Genomic DNA, 17,410 nt, shown 5'->3' with positions numbered 1-17,410 from the left:
CTCGCCAGATGGCTCTGCAACTCGTAAGCACCGTAAGAAAAACAACAAAAATCAACCTAACCAGCATAACACTCATAATAGTGTGGGCGCGTCCAGGGAAAGAAAGGAGTGTCCTTGTCTGCGACACAAAATCGGCCACCTGCCGCCGGTCTTCTTGTGTCCGAGGTAGCCTCAATGACGCTGGACAGCGATAGCGTCGTCGGACGTCGGGTCGCGTGCGACGGACACCGCGGGACGGTGCGTTACGACGGCGAGATCGAGGGTGCAGGCGCCGGACGCTGGCTGGGCGTCGAGTGGGACGAGCCCTTGAGGGGCAAACACGACGGCGTCCACCAGGGACGAAAGTATTTTGATACAAAGTACGTGTCCATTTTGTAATGACTTTGGCAAATTTCATTTTATTTTTTAACACGTCCTGTTGGGAATAAATCCAATAAAATCCTTTTGACTTTGAATATTTTATTTTGCTAGACAGGAAGGGCGGTAATCCCCATGTATTTTTATTGCGATACTTGTTGGGTGGGTTTAAATTAGACGCATTACCCCGACCGTTCCCTCAAGTGTTACCTCAATTTCATAAAAAGTTGAGGTATGATTCAGACTCACGCCTGTTTTCTGAAACTTTGTTTCAATATTTTTGATGGACTGCAGTTGCAGAGGAACTTTATTTTAATGTTCTTTTTTTAATGCTTCCAGTCATCCTACAGCTGGCTCCTTCGTCAGGCTGCACAAAGTGACACTGGGCCGGTGCTGTTCTGAAGCTCTGCTTGAGCACTACGAGTCCAACTTCGAGGCACAGTTGACCAGCTTTCGAACCGGCAGCTCTGGCGTGCTCAAAACAGCTGAGTTCGTCGGCTTTGATAAGCACCTGGAGAAGATCAGCAACCACCACAGTCTGCAAATCGTGGTCCTGAGTGGCCTGGCAATCAGGGATGGCGACAGCAGACTGTCGGAGCTGTGTCCCAAAGTCGAGGAGCTGGACGTCAGCAAGAACTTGCTGTCCAACGTAGAAGACCTTGCGTCTATTGTGAAGCAACTGCCTCGCCTCAAAACCCTTCTCATTAGCCACAATTTATTCAACTCCTGGGCGGGGCCAAAAGAACCATTCGCCAGGATAGAAAATCTAGTTGCCGCGAATATGGATTTAGAACAGCTGGAAGACATTGCAGATCTCTTTCCCAATTTGGTATCTTTAAAAGTGCCTCGCAACAGACTCAGCAACCTCACGTACTTGAATCTGCCATTCCTGCAGGAGCTGGATTTGGAGGGGAATCAACTAGGGTCGTGGGAAGCTGTGCATAGTTTGTCCAAATTGCCTAACTTACAGATTTTGCATTTGAACAACAACAGGATTCCGTCAATTCCAGTATTGTCACAGGATGACTTTCCGCAGCTTCGAACTCTGTTTTTGACAGGCAACAAAGTGTCCGAATGGGCGTCAGTTAGCAACCTAGATATACTGCCTTCGTTGGAGGAACTGATTTTTAAAGAAAATCCAGTTCTAAGCGCTGAAAACCCAGAAACCAACAGGCAGATCTTAATCTGCCGACTGGAAAAATTGAAGACCCTGGACAAGGTGTGCGTGACGGCAGCTGAAAAGAAGGGGGCCGCCTTCGATTACCTCAAGAAGTACGGAATGGAGTTCCTGGCTTGCAGAGCCGACCCGCAGGAGTTGAACAAATTCCTAAAGGCGCACCCGTGCTACCAGCGACTGGTTGATGTGCACGGAGCCCCAGAGGCGTCCGAGGTGGGCGGCCAGAAGAAGCCAAACCTTCTGATCAGTGTGGTGATCAAGTGTCCCCAGCTCGATCAGATAGGGCAGCTGGAGAAAAAACTGCCAAGGACCATGAAGGTCCAGCGACTGAGGGGCTTGATGCCGAAGCTGCTGCCGTCCGCACCCAACAGGCTAAAGCTGAGCTACATCTGTCAGGACAAGCCGGACATTAAGTACGAGTTTGACAACGACCTTAAGGACTTGGCCTTTTATTCGATCGAGGACAATGACAGCATTCTGGTCGAGTGGTGAATTAAATAATGTGATACTAAATTTGATCGGACTTCTTTAATTGGGCATTCCTGATAATCAAATTAATATGTATGTATGATTGTGCACTTCATACAATAAAATATTACTTACATCTCTTGTATTTTTAATTGTAATCGTGCTTATCCAGAGTTATAGTATGATGAAGACATTTTCGGTTCACAAAGACACATTCTTCCTTCCTGTCCTTTGAATACGAAATGTAACCTTGCCGCTCTGCGCTTCTTCAGCCTTGCGTCCAAGGCTCAGGAACAGTTGCTTGCCGTTGGCAGTCTTATAGTCTTTCAAAGCTTTCATTGCTGTTTGGGCATCAGATTCACTTTGAAACTCTACGAAGCAAAATCTGCAGGAGGAAAATGGTGTGAAAAAGCACTGTGTGAGCAGAACTCTCAAATTAATTTACCTTGCACTTTTCTGTCTTGGTAAAACGACGTTTTTGATTAAAGGGTGCATTTCTTTTATCACGATAGACTCGGGGAGTTTGTGCGGAAATCGAAGGTACAACTTTTTGTTGGGATCTATTTCTTGTTTTTCTTTTCCCGCTTGCTTGTCTCTTTTCTTGCCTTTGCCTTCTTTCTTCGACAACAGTATTTTGTCTGGCTCTTGGTCCATCTTTAAGAGGTTTTACGGTCAATCACACAAACTGCAGGCCTAGACAAATTAAGCTGATTGTGAGACTGAATGAAGCTGAAGCAACTGTAAACAGCAAAGATAACGAGTAGCGACCACAACACGTGCGAATTGTAAGCTATGTGGGCGTGGCTAAAACTGCTCACTATTGGAAGCTACCACTTGCTCAAAGTTAGTTTTTCTAATGCGTGTATTTTAGTGGCTTAAGTTTATTAAAATTATAATAAATATTATACAATCAATGAAAAATTAAATGAATTGATTGTTTCTAAAAACTTTCGTGTTGAGTTTCATGACTGTCAAGTGTATTGTTTAACATCTTACGTTGTAAGAGGCCTGAAAGTTGGCAACACTTTTTCGTATGATCCTATTTTCAATAATTCAATATGGCCACCAACGTCGGATCTTGTCCATGATGACTCCTGCTCGGGGCGTGTTTTTCGTCGTTTTTCCGTAGCGTTAGACTTTCAAAGTGAGTACCACTGTTGGAATCAATTTTTAATGTTGTCAGGTGTGTTTTTAAAAAGTCCAATTAGCATATTAAGGAACCGGGAGACGAAAATTGGGTTGAGATTATGCCCCTCGTAAGGTCATCGCTGCCTATATCGTGTATGCTCGATAGAATAAATACTGCGTGTATGAACACGTACTGTACTTCTGATTCGCGACAATCTTTGTTGACTTATCGGTGATTTGCAGCATCACCTCCAAAGTCGCTGGAGGGGACGTCCAAGGTCACAAATGCGCCCAAATTAGGTTTCAGCTCTTGATATGCAGGCGACTTGTCTGTGTTTTGCGCAGTCCTTTTTGATGCAATATCATTTTTATGTTGTCCTCTTAATTAATTAGTTTTGTAGATAATGCTGGTGAAATAATTGCTTAATGTCTCCATTTTATTTGCCATGGTAATTTTGCTGTTATGAGATAATTATTTTGCAGTTGCTCAAGCATGAATGCACATATTATGTATCTATCAAAAACAAACCACGATAAATTGTCTCATAATATTATGATAATCAGCTCTCTAGGTTATTCAACCTGGATTTGGAGACTAAACTTATTTATAAGTCAAATTGTATATTCTATCATCCACCTTTATAATTTTTAACTGCGAGCTGTGGATTTGAGCCTCCATTTTATCTCGTGTGCTTCTTGATGAATATTGACGATCACTCTTCTAATACAATGCTTTGCATTTTTGAGATTATTGAAATAATATTTAGAGCAGACACTGTGAAAAATGCTCTGCAGTACGTGTTTGTAAATAAAAATGCAAACTTTCGATCTCCGGGTGTGAAGCCCGAAACACTTTGAGTCAGCAAGTGAGTGTGTGTCGGGCCCACATTTATTAATAGAACCCGGCGGCGACGGCATTTATTTCTCTCTTTAAAGCCAGAGAGAGCAAGAAGAAATGAACGTGTAGGAGAGCGAGAGAGAGAGAGAGAAGAGACGTCTGGCTCGAGGCCAGCCGGACAAACGAGATGGACACTCGGGCTCGATCAGGGCGAAACGCGTGTCGATCTAGTCTCTCATCTCGCAGTTCTCAAGACTGAATTTAAAAACGAAATCGAGGAATTTTTCTTAAAAATGTTGCGAATGCTGGCTCAAGTTGAACGAATCGGTCTCAAAAACTCTTAGTGCTGGGAAAAGGGATCTAGTGACGTCCGGGAAGCAGCTGTCCCGTTGCTGATTTATGTTTTGATTTTCATTAAGGAAGCCAGACTCTGATTCATCCTCGCTTCAAGCAAACTGCAAATAGCTAGACTTGGCATAATCTTGTCGTGCACACAAGTAGAAAATATTCGCTTTGCTGAGGGGTATTTAATTCTTATTGGGAAGAAGGCCTTCTATTTCTAATGATTTGATATACATTTTTTGACCCAAAAATCTTATCGTCATCATCAGTGTCGTTGCTTCATTTTTTATTATAGAAATCGATGACATGACAGCATATTAATATAGTACATATTTCTAAATCCGTTTACTTAATTCGTCATCCATGTCTTGTTTAATTTTTAAATTTGTCATTTAGAATAGATGAAAACTATAATTTATTATGCAACCTAGTATATAGCCTAGGATCAATGTTTACTTACTTTATGTTGAAATTGAGTAAAAATATTGTCGTGGTTTCTAGTTGGATGAAACTATAACTTGTTTTGAAAATGAATGATGACTAAGCATTTCCTTTTTTTACTTAGTTTAAAAAAGTCTAGGAAGTTCTTGAAATATTCATTATTCATTGTCAGTGAACCTATGAAAAAATGTATATCTAATAATCCTGTCAAAATCCTTCAGTTTTTCTGTTAAAACTTCTCTTTTCGTCGTACAGATGGTGTGCAGCCGTACAGCTGAAGAGCAGGAGCAGGAGCGAATGCAGGAAGATACCGCTAATACTGATCAGCAGGTGCCTTCTGCTGAACCACAGGCGCCTACTCCGCCTCCACTCCCCGTTGAGGAGGAACAGATTGGCACCATCTACCTGCACAACCACATCACGTTTGATGATGTCACAAGTCCAGTCTCCATTTTCGTCAGAACTTCGTCAACTGTTGATGATCTCTATCAGCAAATTGCAAAGAAGCTGGAAGTCCAGGAATCTGATTTTGATATCAACTACAAGACAGAAGTAATGCTTAAATCGATTGTTTAAAAGACAAGCAATCTCTGTCTTTCCAAAGATGTATTAAGAATGCAGAATTTTCTCTATTTGCTAAACGTTGTAATGTATTCCAGCTCAATTTATTGGTGGATTATTAGAAAATGAAGTTAATAGTTACATTAAGATCTATTAGTTGGTGATTTGGCTTTAAGTGTCAATTTGTATGGAAAGTAATTGGCCGCGAATGCAGAATTGGTCTAAACTAAATTTGCAATTTTTTAATCACATACTCTACGTTTTAAAATAAGAACAAAGTTTCTATGCTAGCTCAAAACGGCTGAGAATATCCAAAAAAAAAAAACAAATTTCAACAACATTTTCCCATCGAAGAATTCATTAAAATAAAAAGCCTAATGTTGTTTCAGATAGTATCAAGGGAAACTCCCTCGCTAAAACTGTCAGAGGTTGGCATAACTTTTGAAGACGGGAAGAGAGTTTCACTCACTTTGACGGCGAAGGTGAAGTCAAAGAAAACTAAATTGCCCTCGACCATGAATTTAAGACGGGCAGTTAACGTGAACAGTGACACTGAAGAGGCTGCCGTTCCATTTCCTTCAGATTATGATTTGGCTAGCCTCCCCGCATTGACAGCACCAGCTATTGAAGCCTGTGAGAAAAGTGGGGTTTAAGGATAAAATTTGTCTTAGACCAACGTAATAATTAATTTTATTTTCGCAGAGTATGTTGGGCTGGTGAACCAGGCGATGACCTGCTACTTGAACAGCCTTATCCAGTCACTTTACATGACACCAGAGTTCAGAAACGCTCTGTACAAGTGGGAGTTTGACTGCACTGATGAGGAATCGAGGCGTAAATCGATACCATTTCAGCTGCAGAGGCTCTTTTTAAAACTACAGGTTAGTCCATCTGCTTTCATAGCAGGATTTTAGGATTTACCCATTCAATTGTCTGCAGACATCAAGCAAAGCAGCTGTTGAAACTACAGATCTTACAAAGAGTTTTGGCTGGGACTCCTCTGATTCTTGGACACAGCATGATGTGCAGGAATTGTGCAGAGTCATGTTTGCAGCTCTGGAACACAAATTCCGGAACACAGAGCAAGCTGACCTCATAAACAGGCTTTACCAAGGGAACATGATAGACTATGTGAAATGCATGGAGTGCGGCAAGGAGGGGCAAAGAGAGGATACGTTTTTGGACATACCTCTGCCCATCCGACCTTTTGGCAATGAAACCGCCTATGGCACTGTGGTATGTCAAAGTCAATTAAAGTTGTTAAATCTGTGCTTGTTATAAGTGAACTGAAAGATCAATCCTACACTGTAATGCTAGCAGTTTTTGAACCTGTTGTTTACAAATGGTACCTTCTCTTTTAGGAGGATGCCTTAAAAGGATTTGTTGAGCCAGAGACCCTAGATGGGAACAACCAGTATGCCTGTGAAAATTGCAACAAGAAATGTGATGCCAAGAAAGGCCTCAAGTTCGTGAAGATACCCTATCTGCTGACCCTGCACCTGATGCGCTTCAGCTTTGACTACAACAGTTTGCACAGATTGAAACTGAACGACAAGTGAGTTATTTTAATTATTCCTACTTGAACGTCATCAAACTCTGTGTGCAGGGTTGTCTTCCCGGAGATTCTTGATATGAATCCATTTATCTGCAAAACTGGCATAGAACCTCAAAAAGAAAAGGAAGTGGGTGAAGCCGAAGAGGTAGTAAAGCAGGAAGAGAAAGAAAGCCAGGATGCAAAGGTGCCCGAAAATGGGGAACATCCAAATGGTGACGAGTCGCTGTCAAGTATGGATGACTCGCTCCCACCACTGGAAATTGTCGAAGAGGTAGAAATGCAACCATCCACAGAATCGGCTTCTGCTGAGACACCAGTTGTCAATGGGAAAGCCAAGGTGCGTGCCTAATTGCAAATCTGACAACCCCTTGAATAAACCGAGGCTATTTTTCACAGATGAATGGAGAGGACATTGAGGATGATGTCTTTGAAAATGGAGAAGCCACATGCATCAGCGACAACAATGAGAAGAACACTCAGCGCAGCTTGGAAAAGGGTCCTTACATGTACGAATTGTTTGCCATTATGATCCACTCTGGAAATGCATCTGGGGGCCATTATTACGCGTATATCAAAGACTTCACCAGTGGCCAGTGGTTTTGCTTCAATGACCAAAACGTGACCCGGGTAAGTCAAGCTACCTACTTTCAAGTGATAGTGATCATTACCATTTTTTGTTCGCTATGTAAACATTATTTATTTGTGTCAATCAGCAGGTTCTCCATTTTTTCAATGCGCGAAAATGCACATGGATTTTACACTGCAGAACCTCTGGATTAAATCACCATTATTTTGGGTTTTCATGTTTATTTCCGTTTTATCCGATTTTGACACCATAAAAGTTCATATTATGGCGTCAAACAAGACGGTGTATGAAAAATTGCAATCGTGAAGTTGTATATTTAAATTCATTATTTTGTGAAATCAGCTGTAAAATTAAATTATTTTTTGGTCAGTCCATATTCAATACTTGTGATCAACTAAACAAATGCACATATACCGGTATCGTGAAAAGTTGTATGCAATGCAGTGGGTTTTCCTTAAAAAATTTGAGGTTTTACGAACTTAATCAATCAGCCCTGTTGCCTCAATCTGCAAGAAAGATTTAATGTCAAAAGGTACTCGCTACTTGCTGGTTTGCACCTTTCCAGCATGCGTGATTTGGCTTCACAGGACGAATGTCTAGCGTCTCAATGCAGTCCTCGGTGCGAAGGCAAGTGGCCCTTGAGTGGGCTGGGTCCCTGTGCGGCCTGGTGCGCCCATGTTCTCCGTTCGCGGTGTTATTGGGACCCGGGTTTCAGCATTCGTGTTAGTGCAGTGCGCGCTCTTCCCGGTCCTCGGACAGGGATAAAAAGAGCAAAAAAATATGTATTTGTGTCGCAACAAAACAAAATTGACATCTAGTTGTCTTTTGACGTTATTATTTTTTCTGTCTCTGTAAGCGTTACAAATATATTGTATCATTCACAGATAACAAGTGATGATATCAGGAAAACCTTTGGTGGAAGCCGAGCGAATTACTACTCTGGATACTCTCCAAGTACAAGTGCTTACATGCTCATGTACAGGCAAATCGACAAGGAAAGGAATGCCAAATTCATTCAGGTCGAGGACTTCCCAGACCATATCAAGGTGATGAACTTTCATTTTAAACTTGGCTCTATATTATGATTCTCTCGCAGACCCACCTGGCAGCTATGCAAAATGGAAATGGCGCTGACAGCTTCAGCCGCGACTATTTAATGGACTCGGCCAAAGTGAAGGTCTTCTGCTATTTGCCAACCTCTGACCGACAAGTCAACTGCAAACTGAACTGCCTCAGCAGCCTAACCCTGCCAGAAGTGATCCAGTTGGCATTGAAGGTGCTCCTATCAATACAGAGCAATTTGTTGTAATTAAAAAAATGTTCTAATTTACAGGAACTGAATCTGCAATCATATCCCTTGGAAAACTGCCGATTGGTCTGTTATGATAATAGTAACTTCACCATAACCAAAAGTCTGCAAGATTTGGAAAATAACACAATTGGAGAAATAAGTCCCAAATTGCATGACAAGCTGAATTTCCTATTGCAAATCAAAACCACCTCAGATCCTTGGCAGCCATACATAAGTGGAGGTAATGTTGCAATAATTTGAGATAAATGAGTTTAAATAATCCTTTTTCTTTAGATGCGATCGGCAGAGTGTACACCGTGGATATTGAAACTGAAGAGATCCAAGGACCGCATCTGGTGCAGATCAACTACATGTTTGAAGTCAGAGAGTTCAAGTACATGCTGCAGAAGTTCATACCGGACATGTTTGCCTCTGTTCCTGTTGAGAAAATCTCAGTTGTCATGGAGAAGTTGTCACTGGAAAGTCTATATCCAGCAGAAGACTCTTCTCAGCTATTCGATTCAGACAGCTACGCTTGCACTCTGAAGAAAATATTTGTTGCTGTTTACAATGAAGGAGATAAGTCCTTCCAGAACACAAAGCTTTTGAAACTGATCGACAGATATTTGAATATTATCTGTCTGGACGTTTCCCTACCTGACCTCGAATCTGGTAAGCTATCCTCAAAATTTTGTGACTTGTATTTGAGAAAACGTTTCAATAGTCTTAGAGTTAATAATTCTCAAGAAACTATTTCTTTTAAATGTTCGGTCACATATGAGCACAGAAATTTAGTCTTGGAGTGTCAGTTTATAACACTAAATCAGGACAAAATACCTGCGTTTTCCATGAAAAAATATCCTGGTTGTAATTATTTTTTAAAGAAAATTTTTTGCAAAGCCGGCAGAGAACATTAATTTTTTCTTGGTACCGCACATTAATTTAAGTAATACGTTTTATTTTTTTTTTCAATTGATTGAGATCTCCACGTTTAGAAACATGAAACAAGCACCACCAAACAAAATACTGGAATATGAAGTTAGATATTTCCATACAAGAAATGGTTCTTTGCATGTTTAGAGGACCTTGAAGACCAGGAGATCCCACTGCTCAGCGCTGTGAAGCAGCAGAAGACTGAAGAAGAGCAAGTGGTCGACGGATCAAGTCTCACACCCGTCCGTCCTCAAAGCAGTCTTCAGGTGGTCCCTCCGTCCGCGCTGTCGTCAGACCCGCCAAGCAACGAGGAGGACTTGGCCGCCAGCACTGACCAGAGCGCAAGTGAAGACTCTAGTCTCACCGACAGCGACCGCACGTTGGTCGGAGACCAGGAGAATTTGCTCGTGCAACTCTCCTCTCCAAGTGATGAGTCAGCAGCTGGAGACGGAAATGCCGTGTCCTCCCCAGACGACCCCCCGCAGGATAAGGGTTTGAAGATTGAGGTTGGTTGTTCGCCATTGTTTCGTGGGGAGGTGTTAAATACAGATTTTTTTAGTCTGATTGGGACGAGATGGATGGAGGCAGAGTGTCGCATTCACGGCCGCAGAGCAACAGCTACTTCAAAGCAACTCTGATGGAAGAAGGAACGAACAAATGTAAGTTTAGTATTTTGTCAGCTGACAAAAATCTATCTTGGTTTCCAAGTAAAAAGGCATTTAATGACTGTAACTGGATTGAGACTGCTGCCATTTTCGTGTTGGATTTTAATTCCTACCTACAAGGGAACTCAAAAGGATTCGACGTTAAGGGTTTTGGCGAAATTAGTGAAATCACATAGAATTAAAGTGTTAAGAGATACCACCTGGGGATTTTTTATTTGACGGAATATGCGAGGTATGCAGCTAATCTTTACGGGATCCAATATGAGAAATGTTTCAAAATCGAATTGTTAAGTCGGTTTTTTATTATATCGTGAAGAAATTTTAAAGGCAGACTCTACGAATCCCGTCAATGAAGTTGTGAATTCTTTTAATGTATCAATTCATCGTTCCCTTTAAATCCTAAAAATATGTTTTCAAAGTATTTTACCAAAGCGAGATAAAGCGTATGCTAATTCAATAAATGATTTTGGCAGACCTTAAGGTAGATGTAGACAAACGAGGCACGATGTCGTGGTTCAAGAAACAGCTGGAGAGCTACGTCGGAGTGCCTTGCGACTACTTCAAGGTGGTCCGCTCAAACGATGAGTACGACTATCAGACCCTTACGCCCACCTTCCGGGACGGCGACAAAGTCAACGTGCGCCTCGGCAGGGCGCTCAAGAAGGGGGAGTATACTGGAAAGATATACAAACTCACTCCAGATGATGCTGATGTAAGGAAAAGCCAGTCAATCCGGTTTCGGATCATAATCGTTACTTCACTTTAGCCCTTAAAGTTCCTGTTCAACTGTACGCTTTCAAACGGCATGCTGGTGGGCGACGCCAAGAAGCAAATTTTGAAAGATTTGAAGAGAAAGAACAACATTGAGATTTCCTTTGAAAGGTATAATATTTAAATTAGAAATATGCTTCATTTAGTGATTTATACCCTTTTTTAAGGTGCCGACTGAGAAAGAAGAGCTGGAAGAACCCGGGCCAGGTTTACTATGACCACCAAAAGTTTGAAGAGAGCATGTGTTTTTCGTCCAACTGGGAAATGTTTTTGCAAGAAATACCAGAAGATTGGCCTCAGAAGAACGACAACGACTCGTTGCCGGAATTAGTGCTTTTTGTGCGCAAGTGGAGTCCAAGCACATTAACCCTGGGGCCTTTCCAAGAAGTTGAGCTCGACTCAACCTCTGGCCAGGAGTTGAAGGAAAAGGCAAGTGATGGTGGATTTGTGTTAACACCAGCTAACTTTTGAAATTTACAGCTGTCGGTATTGAGTGATGTTCCCATTGAGAACATCGGCATAGTCAAGGCACCAGGTTCTTTCCCCTGCGACATATCAGTCCTCAATGTCCAAAGCGAACTCGAGTGGGTCACGGTCGCCAACAATCTCAATGAGTGGCCTTTCAACATCTTTGAAGACGGCCACGTTATTTTCTACAGGTTAGAGTTCCAGTTTTGTCGGTTCAGAAATCCAAGAAACGAATAACATGATATAAGATTATTTTAACCTTAACTGATAGTGTGGAACTACAAGTGGTGATATTTAAAGCTTAAAAGTTTAAAGACTGCATAAAGGAGGGTATAAATGGAGGGATCAAAAATGGTTATTTTTTAATTAATTTTGGGTTTTACCTTAATATTTATACAGTCTGTAATTTGAAAATGACGCTACATTGAATATTTTGTATTGGTACATGTAAATATCACAAAAGTGTACATATTATAGGAAAAAATCCCTTGTTAGTTTCAGATCTGTATTATCATTCAACATTTCTCATTTTGATGTCAAATTATGTAACAGGAAAAGTGACAGATGCGTAATTAAGTTGTTTTTCTGTCAACAGAGACAACAGCGAGCAAGTGAAGGAGTTGACTGCTGAGGAGCGGAAGAAGATCGAGCGTGACGATAAATTCCGGCGGCCCCGTGGCGTAGGCAGCTGGACAAGCGCTGCAGCCGCGCCACGAAAGGAGCGCGGACTGCGCATCTACCTTGACCCGACGCCGCCCAAGTCAAGCGCACCCCTAGCAGCGGTGGCGCCCAACGAGCTCTTCAGCAAAAACTAAGCCACCAACTGAGACTCCTCTGAGCCTTCTAAGTGCCTTGCATTGACCTGGATCGATTTTCTCAAATCGCAGGTTGACTACTCGCGTTCTGCCAAAGACCCTGCCGAGGCCGGGCTGCTGCTACTTGAAATAAATATCTTTGCCGCTGCTGCCGCCGCTGACGATTTTTTTGTGTGTTATGAGATTTTTAGATTCAGACCGCCAACAAGTGCCTTTTATATTTGAAATAAACACACCTACGTTACCGATGTAATTTGTCACAGACTCACTGAGCGTGGCAGCAACCGCAGTCGTGCTTGGACCCATTCTGATTTTTTTTAAGTTGAGGTAACCAGCCATTTTTCATCTGTTTTGCGTGACAGTTTCAGCATAAACAAGTTTAGTGTTCTCTTTTGCAAACGCCCTACTCGCAGCACTTTTTGCCTTTGCACGGAGCGCTGATTTATTTGTTTACTAGCTGTTAAATGTTGCGCCTCAATTTTAATTCTCTGAGAAAATGAGAGCAAGATGTGAGAGTGTGAGGGTTTGATTGTTGCTGCTGTTGCTGTTGCCTAATTTATATTCAAAGAGAGTGAAAGAGCTAAATGCTGCATTTTCTACGCGTCCACTGACCGAGCTATTAAGACTAAAAAATAGCTGTCAAAATGAGATCGACTCGTGATAGGCCAATAGTTGCGCTCAACTTTGTTCTTGGCTCAAAAATATCTTGAATGGATTGTCTGATATAACATAAATGTATCAAATGCTGTGAATGTCTGCATCACAAAATCTAAACCGTAGCTTGAACGAGAGAATGTTTGGACGAGTACCATCTTATGACTGTAAAATAATTAAAATCATTTTAACCAAAATCGGATTTTATTTCATTTCTACATCTCCACTCTGATTGTTATCTTCATTCTTCTTCAGTTTTCTTCGTTTTACGTAATGGTCAATTTTGGTCTCGAGGGTAGCTGAAAATCCAAAATTGCAGTACATGAAGACTTCTCATTGCAGCTTTTTTTAGGTGGGATTTGCGTACTTATAAGGGGTGATTTAAAACAAAGCAGTTTATGATTTTCCCATTCAGCAAATTCCATAAAAATTGCTGTTTCCATTAATCAGACGTTGGTATTTATCATTTAAAGAGTTGAAAAAAACCCATTAAAATACTTATTCTAAATTGAAATGAAAAAAAACTAGTAAAAAAATATTATTTGGTTAAAAACCAGTGAATAATTCTCAAAATAAATCAACTCACAGCATGTTTGCCTCTTGAGCAAGGGCTGGTAGACCTTCGGCTTGACACCCATCACAAGGCTGTCGGCTTGGGACAGAACCGGTGCCTCGAGTTTTGGTTCAACATTGGCGAGCATTTTCCCAATCATGGCCGCTCTGTTCAATGCGCAAAATAATAAGAACAAAATAGATGGCTTAGTTGTTAGATTACTTGACAGCATTAGCGGTCCACATGGCCTGCATCTTCAGCACGACTCGAGAAAGCTCCTCCTGCTCATGCTGCCAGTCGAGCGGATGTTCATATTCACACTCAAAAAGAACCAAAGGCAGATCCACCGCCAGCGGGTACTGAGGCTTTGGCTGCTCAGGGTTTAGAAGTTGGGTGACAATTTGTGGATCCTCTTTGCCTTCTCCAACCAGAAACAGGACTGAGACAATACAACGAATTTGATGCCACAGGAATGCTTTGCCTTCGACAGTCACTTCACACATGTCATACGGACTCTCCAACTAAAAATAAAGATACAAAGGAAAATACAATAAATTGCAAAAATCTTATAAATTCAAGGGACTTTAGGCTTATTAAAAAGAACAGTGAATTTAAAATGGTATAATATATTGTAAAGGTGTTTTTCTTTTTTTAAGGAGCAAACTAATGGAATTACTAGAATTATAGCAACTTTAAACCTCTAAATCCCTGTAAACAATTTAAAATGCCAAAACCATCAAAATCATGATGTTTATGAAGTGATTTCACTGTTTGTAAATAATCAAATTAGCTTAAAAATCTATTCATTTCCTATATATTGGAGCAGTGTGTTTTACACAACATGTCGTTGTAAATTTAGTAAAGTATTGGATGTTACAACATTTTTTTTTAAATTTAGAAGGAAACTCACGTGTGGATCATTTTGCTGCATGACTGTCACAGAGGCCTGAAAAATGGATCTCTTGTAATCGACCACTCCATTGCCGACGTCCATTTTGCAGAAGTTGCGGAAGTCGTGGCCACCGACCAGCAAGGCAGCTGCTTTCTCCATCAGTCCTAGGTCAAGGCTTCCCCTTGGGAAAAAGTACCTGTACTTTCTCCGCACACAGTCGAAACGCGCCGAAAATTCAGGGGAGGGAGCTGGCGCCCAACTTAGCACCCTGATTTCGTCTGGCAGCAGTCGATTCAGCATCTTGCAGTAAGGCAACTCCTGGGATAGGTCGGTCGCCTCTGAAGGGAGTTTACTCCGAACATCAATCGATATTACCTTCAGAGAAAGTATTTTATTAATACTGTTGCTCAAATTTTTGTTGTGTCAGCCCAAACCCAGTAATTATAAAAAACATATATTTTAGTGTCAATGAAATATAAAAAAATGATCAACAAAAATGATCAAATTAGAAAGTAAAATTTGTAAAACTATTTTAGGAAACAAAACCAACACAACAATAAATCGATCTTATAAAGCCTTAAAAACATAATATTCCATTTTCTAGGTTCCAATTAACCCCTTTTACGTAAATAAATGAGTTAAATTTAATAAATCAAAACGTTTAACCACCTGGCTAAAAGCACTAACTCCTTTGTCCGTTCGGCCGCATCTGTGGTAGTTGCTACTTTGGCGGTCTTGGATCAGACACGATTTAGTCAGAGCTAGGAAGAGATGGTGCTCAATGGTTTTGGTCGAGTTGTCCTGGACAGCGTAGCCATCCAGGTCCCAGCCAAGGTAGAGGATTCGGAGCAAAATCCGTTTCTTGCTGCATCTAAAATTAAATTTTAATAATTATTGCACCTTGTTATTAAATGATTGGCACATTTTACTTTGAAAAATCGAATGGTCTGTTTTTCTTCTTTAATATGCACGTCTCCTCAGAAGTATCACTATTAATTTTGTCCATTCCAATTAAGGTGGCATTATTACTAACGTTGCTTCCACTCTTCTTAATAATATTCTTCAACTGGTAAGTGTAGGCCTCCAATTGCTGCACTCTGGCGACTAGCTCCTATGATTGAACTGGATTATTAGTAAAAGGTCTTCCGGTTAGCTTAATTAAAAATCACCTCGTGAGAAAATTTCTTCAACTCGTCCTCAGGTGTTAAATGAGTCCGGAATTTTGATCGTTTTCGATCAATTGAAAACTCAGCTTGCTTCTTGTTTTCTGCCATTGTCCTGACAATAATTGTGTCTAACTTTTCAGTTTTACAATTTTATTATCTTCTAAAGCACATATAAATTTGTATTTAACTCCTGGACTTGAACATATAATTATACTCAAGAGATCAGAGATCTTAAATTGATTGATCACTTGACCTGGAAAAAGGCGAAACACATAATAAACAATTTGTGCAGCTGCAGGACAGTATGCGGCGTGTTTTTGTTGACATTGTGCCATGGTGGTACATTTGAACCAGTTTGACCAACATGACTTGTAAAAAGCGCGAGGGGATTGTTTTGCTGTTTAGCGATAGCAGTCCAGATTACCGATCAGAGCTCGGAGCCTTTTACCTTTTACGTCAGGCATCAGGCACTCGTGATTCCTGAATGACGCTTTGAAACATAATTAGAAATAACCGCATTAGGTATTAACCGTAAATGAGTTTGAATCAGTTCGTCAGATTCGCGTAGACCATTTTATGACAACGTCATTATATAATATTAACAGGATAACACAGTTAAAAATAAAATATTCAATTGAAATTCAAGCTAAAACTTGATCAACATGTCGGAACAGTTCAATTAATCTATTTAAAATATTTCAATTTAGAGAAATGAGACAAATACAAACATATAATCCTGCAAACGAAATATATATATATACATATTAACGTTATTTCTATTTGCAGGAACGTAGAAAGACGAGAACTACTAAATTTTACTGGAGTTTATTTTATAATTTTCCGTTTAATTAATTATCAGCAAATATCACCTAATTTAAACCATTCCAGAGTGGTAAATAATATTGTAAAACCAAATCAAGTCATTTCATTTAAATGTGTTTCCCAAAACTTGCCTCCGAAAAAATCCCACATACATTTTGAAGTCCAACTCGCAAAAAAAAATAATAACGAATTTGATGTAATTATATTGTAATGATCGATTAAGACAAGCGATTGTTTCTTTTTAGTTTAAGAAGTTTGTAAATATTCATGAGAAAAATTCAGAGGTGAAAATTTTGTAAATTTATCAAGACTTTCTGCCCCTCTTATTTCAGAGCTATGTTTGAAAATGAAGAAAAGATAATTTATGTCATGTAATTACACATCGGTTTAATTTCATAATTTAAATTCTGAAAAATACAAAGCACAGTTACATTAAAAAAAATGTTCTAAATAATTATTCAAAGTGTGACTCATAACAATTATGATCAATATATGTATACACTGTTGTGCAAAAAGTGCTGTCTAAATAGTGCTTAAGGCAGGCACAGCCGAAAGCCGAAATTGCAAATTCATCGCTCCTTTCTACACACGCTCGAGAGTGTATAATGCACGGAGAGTGTGTCCAAGCGTGGGCGGCACGAAGACAAAGCAAAAAATCCTACACGCGGCCCAAAAATGAAAAGGTCGCTTTGGGGGCAACCTGAGCATATAAAAAAGCCGAAGATTGAAAAAAAAGTTTCAGCATTTTATTTTTTCTTCTTCTCGTGCGTAACCGCTGCACGCACGGAGCAGCATTCATCTCAAGAGAGTAGGCCGAAATGCAAAAGTGTTCCAGCACCGCGAGGGCAGCGCATCTCGGCAGGCAGAAAATGATGAGCAATTCACACACTTCGATCGGCCGAGAGGAGCGCAACCTCTGGCGACGCG

The 17,410-nt window shown here is 40.6% G+C and overlaps 3 protein-coding genes across 3 annotated transcripts; 2 read left to right on the top strand and 1 right to left on the bottom strand.

The window, feature by feature from the left end:
• Positions 1–53: 53 nt before the first annotated feature.
• Positions 54–2,138, top strand: Tbce (Tubulin-binding cofactor E). Its single transcript, XM_065494624.1, has 2 exons — positions 54–359; positions 697–2,138. Exons 1-2 carry the CDS (start codon positions 175–177, stop codon positions 2,024–2,026), a joined length of 1,515 nt encoding a protein of 504 aa, XP_065350696.1. The 5' UTR covers positions 54–174; the 3' UTR covers positions 2,027–2,138.
• Positions 2,139–3,024: 886 nt separating this feature from the next.
• Usp47 (ubiquitin specific protease 47) lies at positions 3,025–13,247 on the top strand. Its single transcript, XM_065492503.1, has 19 exons — positions 3,025–3,146; positions 5,007–5,303; positions 5,702–5,954; positions 6,015–6,193; positions 6,252–6,548; positions 6,674–6,867; positions 6,919–7,204; positions 7,264–7,494; positions 8,338–8,499; positions 8,550–8,729; positions 8,787–8,985; positions 9,039–9,416; positions 9,825–10,183; positions 10,237–10,336; positions 10,816–11,054; positions 11,109–11,224; positions 11,281–11,542; positions 11,594–11,772; positions 12,177–13,247. Exons 2-19 carry the CDS (start codon positions 5,007–5,009, stop codon positions 12,394–12,396), a joined length of 4,131 nt encoding a protein of 1,376 aa, XP_065348575.1. The 5' UTR covers positions 3,025–3,146; the 3' UTR covers positions 12,397–13,247.
• Positions 12,170–15,983, bottom strand: LOC135945093 (tRNA pseudouridine(38/39) synthase). Its single transcript, XM_065492504.1, has 7 exons — positions 15,665–15,983; positions 15,425–15,606; positions 15,165–15,366; positions 14,514–14,870; positions 13,826–14,124; positions 13,637–13,770; positions 12,170–13,349 (listed from the first exon to the last, which is right to left on the bottom strand). The coding sequence occupies exons 1-7, from the start codon at positions 15,767–15,769 to the stop codon at positions 13,255–13,257; spliced, it is 1,374 nt and encodes a 457-aa protein (XP_065348576.1). The 5' UTR covers positions 15,770–15,983; the 3' UTR covers positions 12,170–13,254.
• Between the last annotated feature and the right edge of the window lie 1,427 nt (positions 15,984–17,410).

Source organism: Cloeon dipterum, chromosome X (genome assembly GCF_949628265.1).
Source record: "Cloeon dipterum chromosome X, ieCloDipt1.1, whole genome shotgun sequence".
NCBI classification, from domain to species: domain Eukaryota; kingdom Metazoa; phylum Arthropoda; class Insecta; order Ephemeroptera; family Baetidae; genus Cloeon; species Cloeon dipterum.
The sequence above is the reverse complement of the archived record's forward strand: the minus strand, read 5'-3'. Positions and strand labels throughout refer to the sequence as shown.

Excerpts from the sequence above, each read along its gene's own strand:
- Usp47 (XM_065492503.1), top strand. The coding sequence starts at position 5,007 with ATGGTGTGCAGCCGTACAGCTGAAGAGCAGGAGCAGGAGCGAATGCAG. Across the intron at positions 6,868-6,918 it reads AGATTGAAACTGAACGACAA|GGTTGTCTTCCCGGAGATTC; the intron begins GTGAGTTATTTT and ends CTCTGTGTGCAG. Across the intron at positions 11,543-11,593 it reads GCCAGGAGTTGAAGGAAAAG|CTGTCGGTATTGAGTGATGT; the intron begins GCAAGTGATGGT and ends TGAAATTTACAG.
- LOC135945093 (XM_065492504.1), bottom strand. The coding sequence starts at position 15,769 with ATGGCAGAAAACAAGAAGCAAGCTGAGTTTTCAATTGATCGAAAACGA. Across the intron at positions 14,125-14,513 it reads TGCAGCAAAATGATCCACAC|TTGGAGAGTCCGTATGACAT; the intron begins GTGAGTTTCCTT and ends CTTTATTTTTAG. Across the intron at positions 13,771-13,825 it reads TGGACCGCTAATGCTGTCAA|AGCGGCCATGATTGGGAAAA; the intron begins GTAATCTAACAA and ends CGCATTGAACAG.
- Tbce (XM_065494624.1), top strand. The coding sequence starts at position 175 with ATGACGCTGGACAGCGATAGCGTCGTCGGACGTCGGGTCGCGTGCGAC. Across the intron at positions 360-696 it reads CGAAAGTATTTTGATACAAA|TCATCCTACAGCTGGCTCCT; the intron begins GTACGTGTCCAT and ends TAATGCTTCCAG.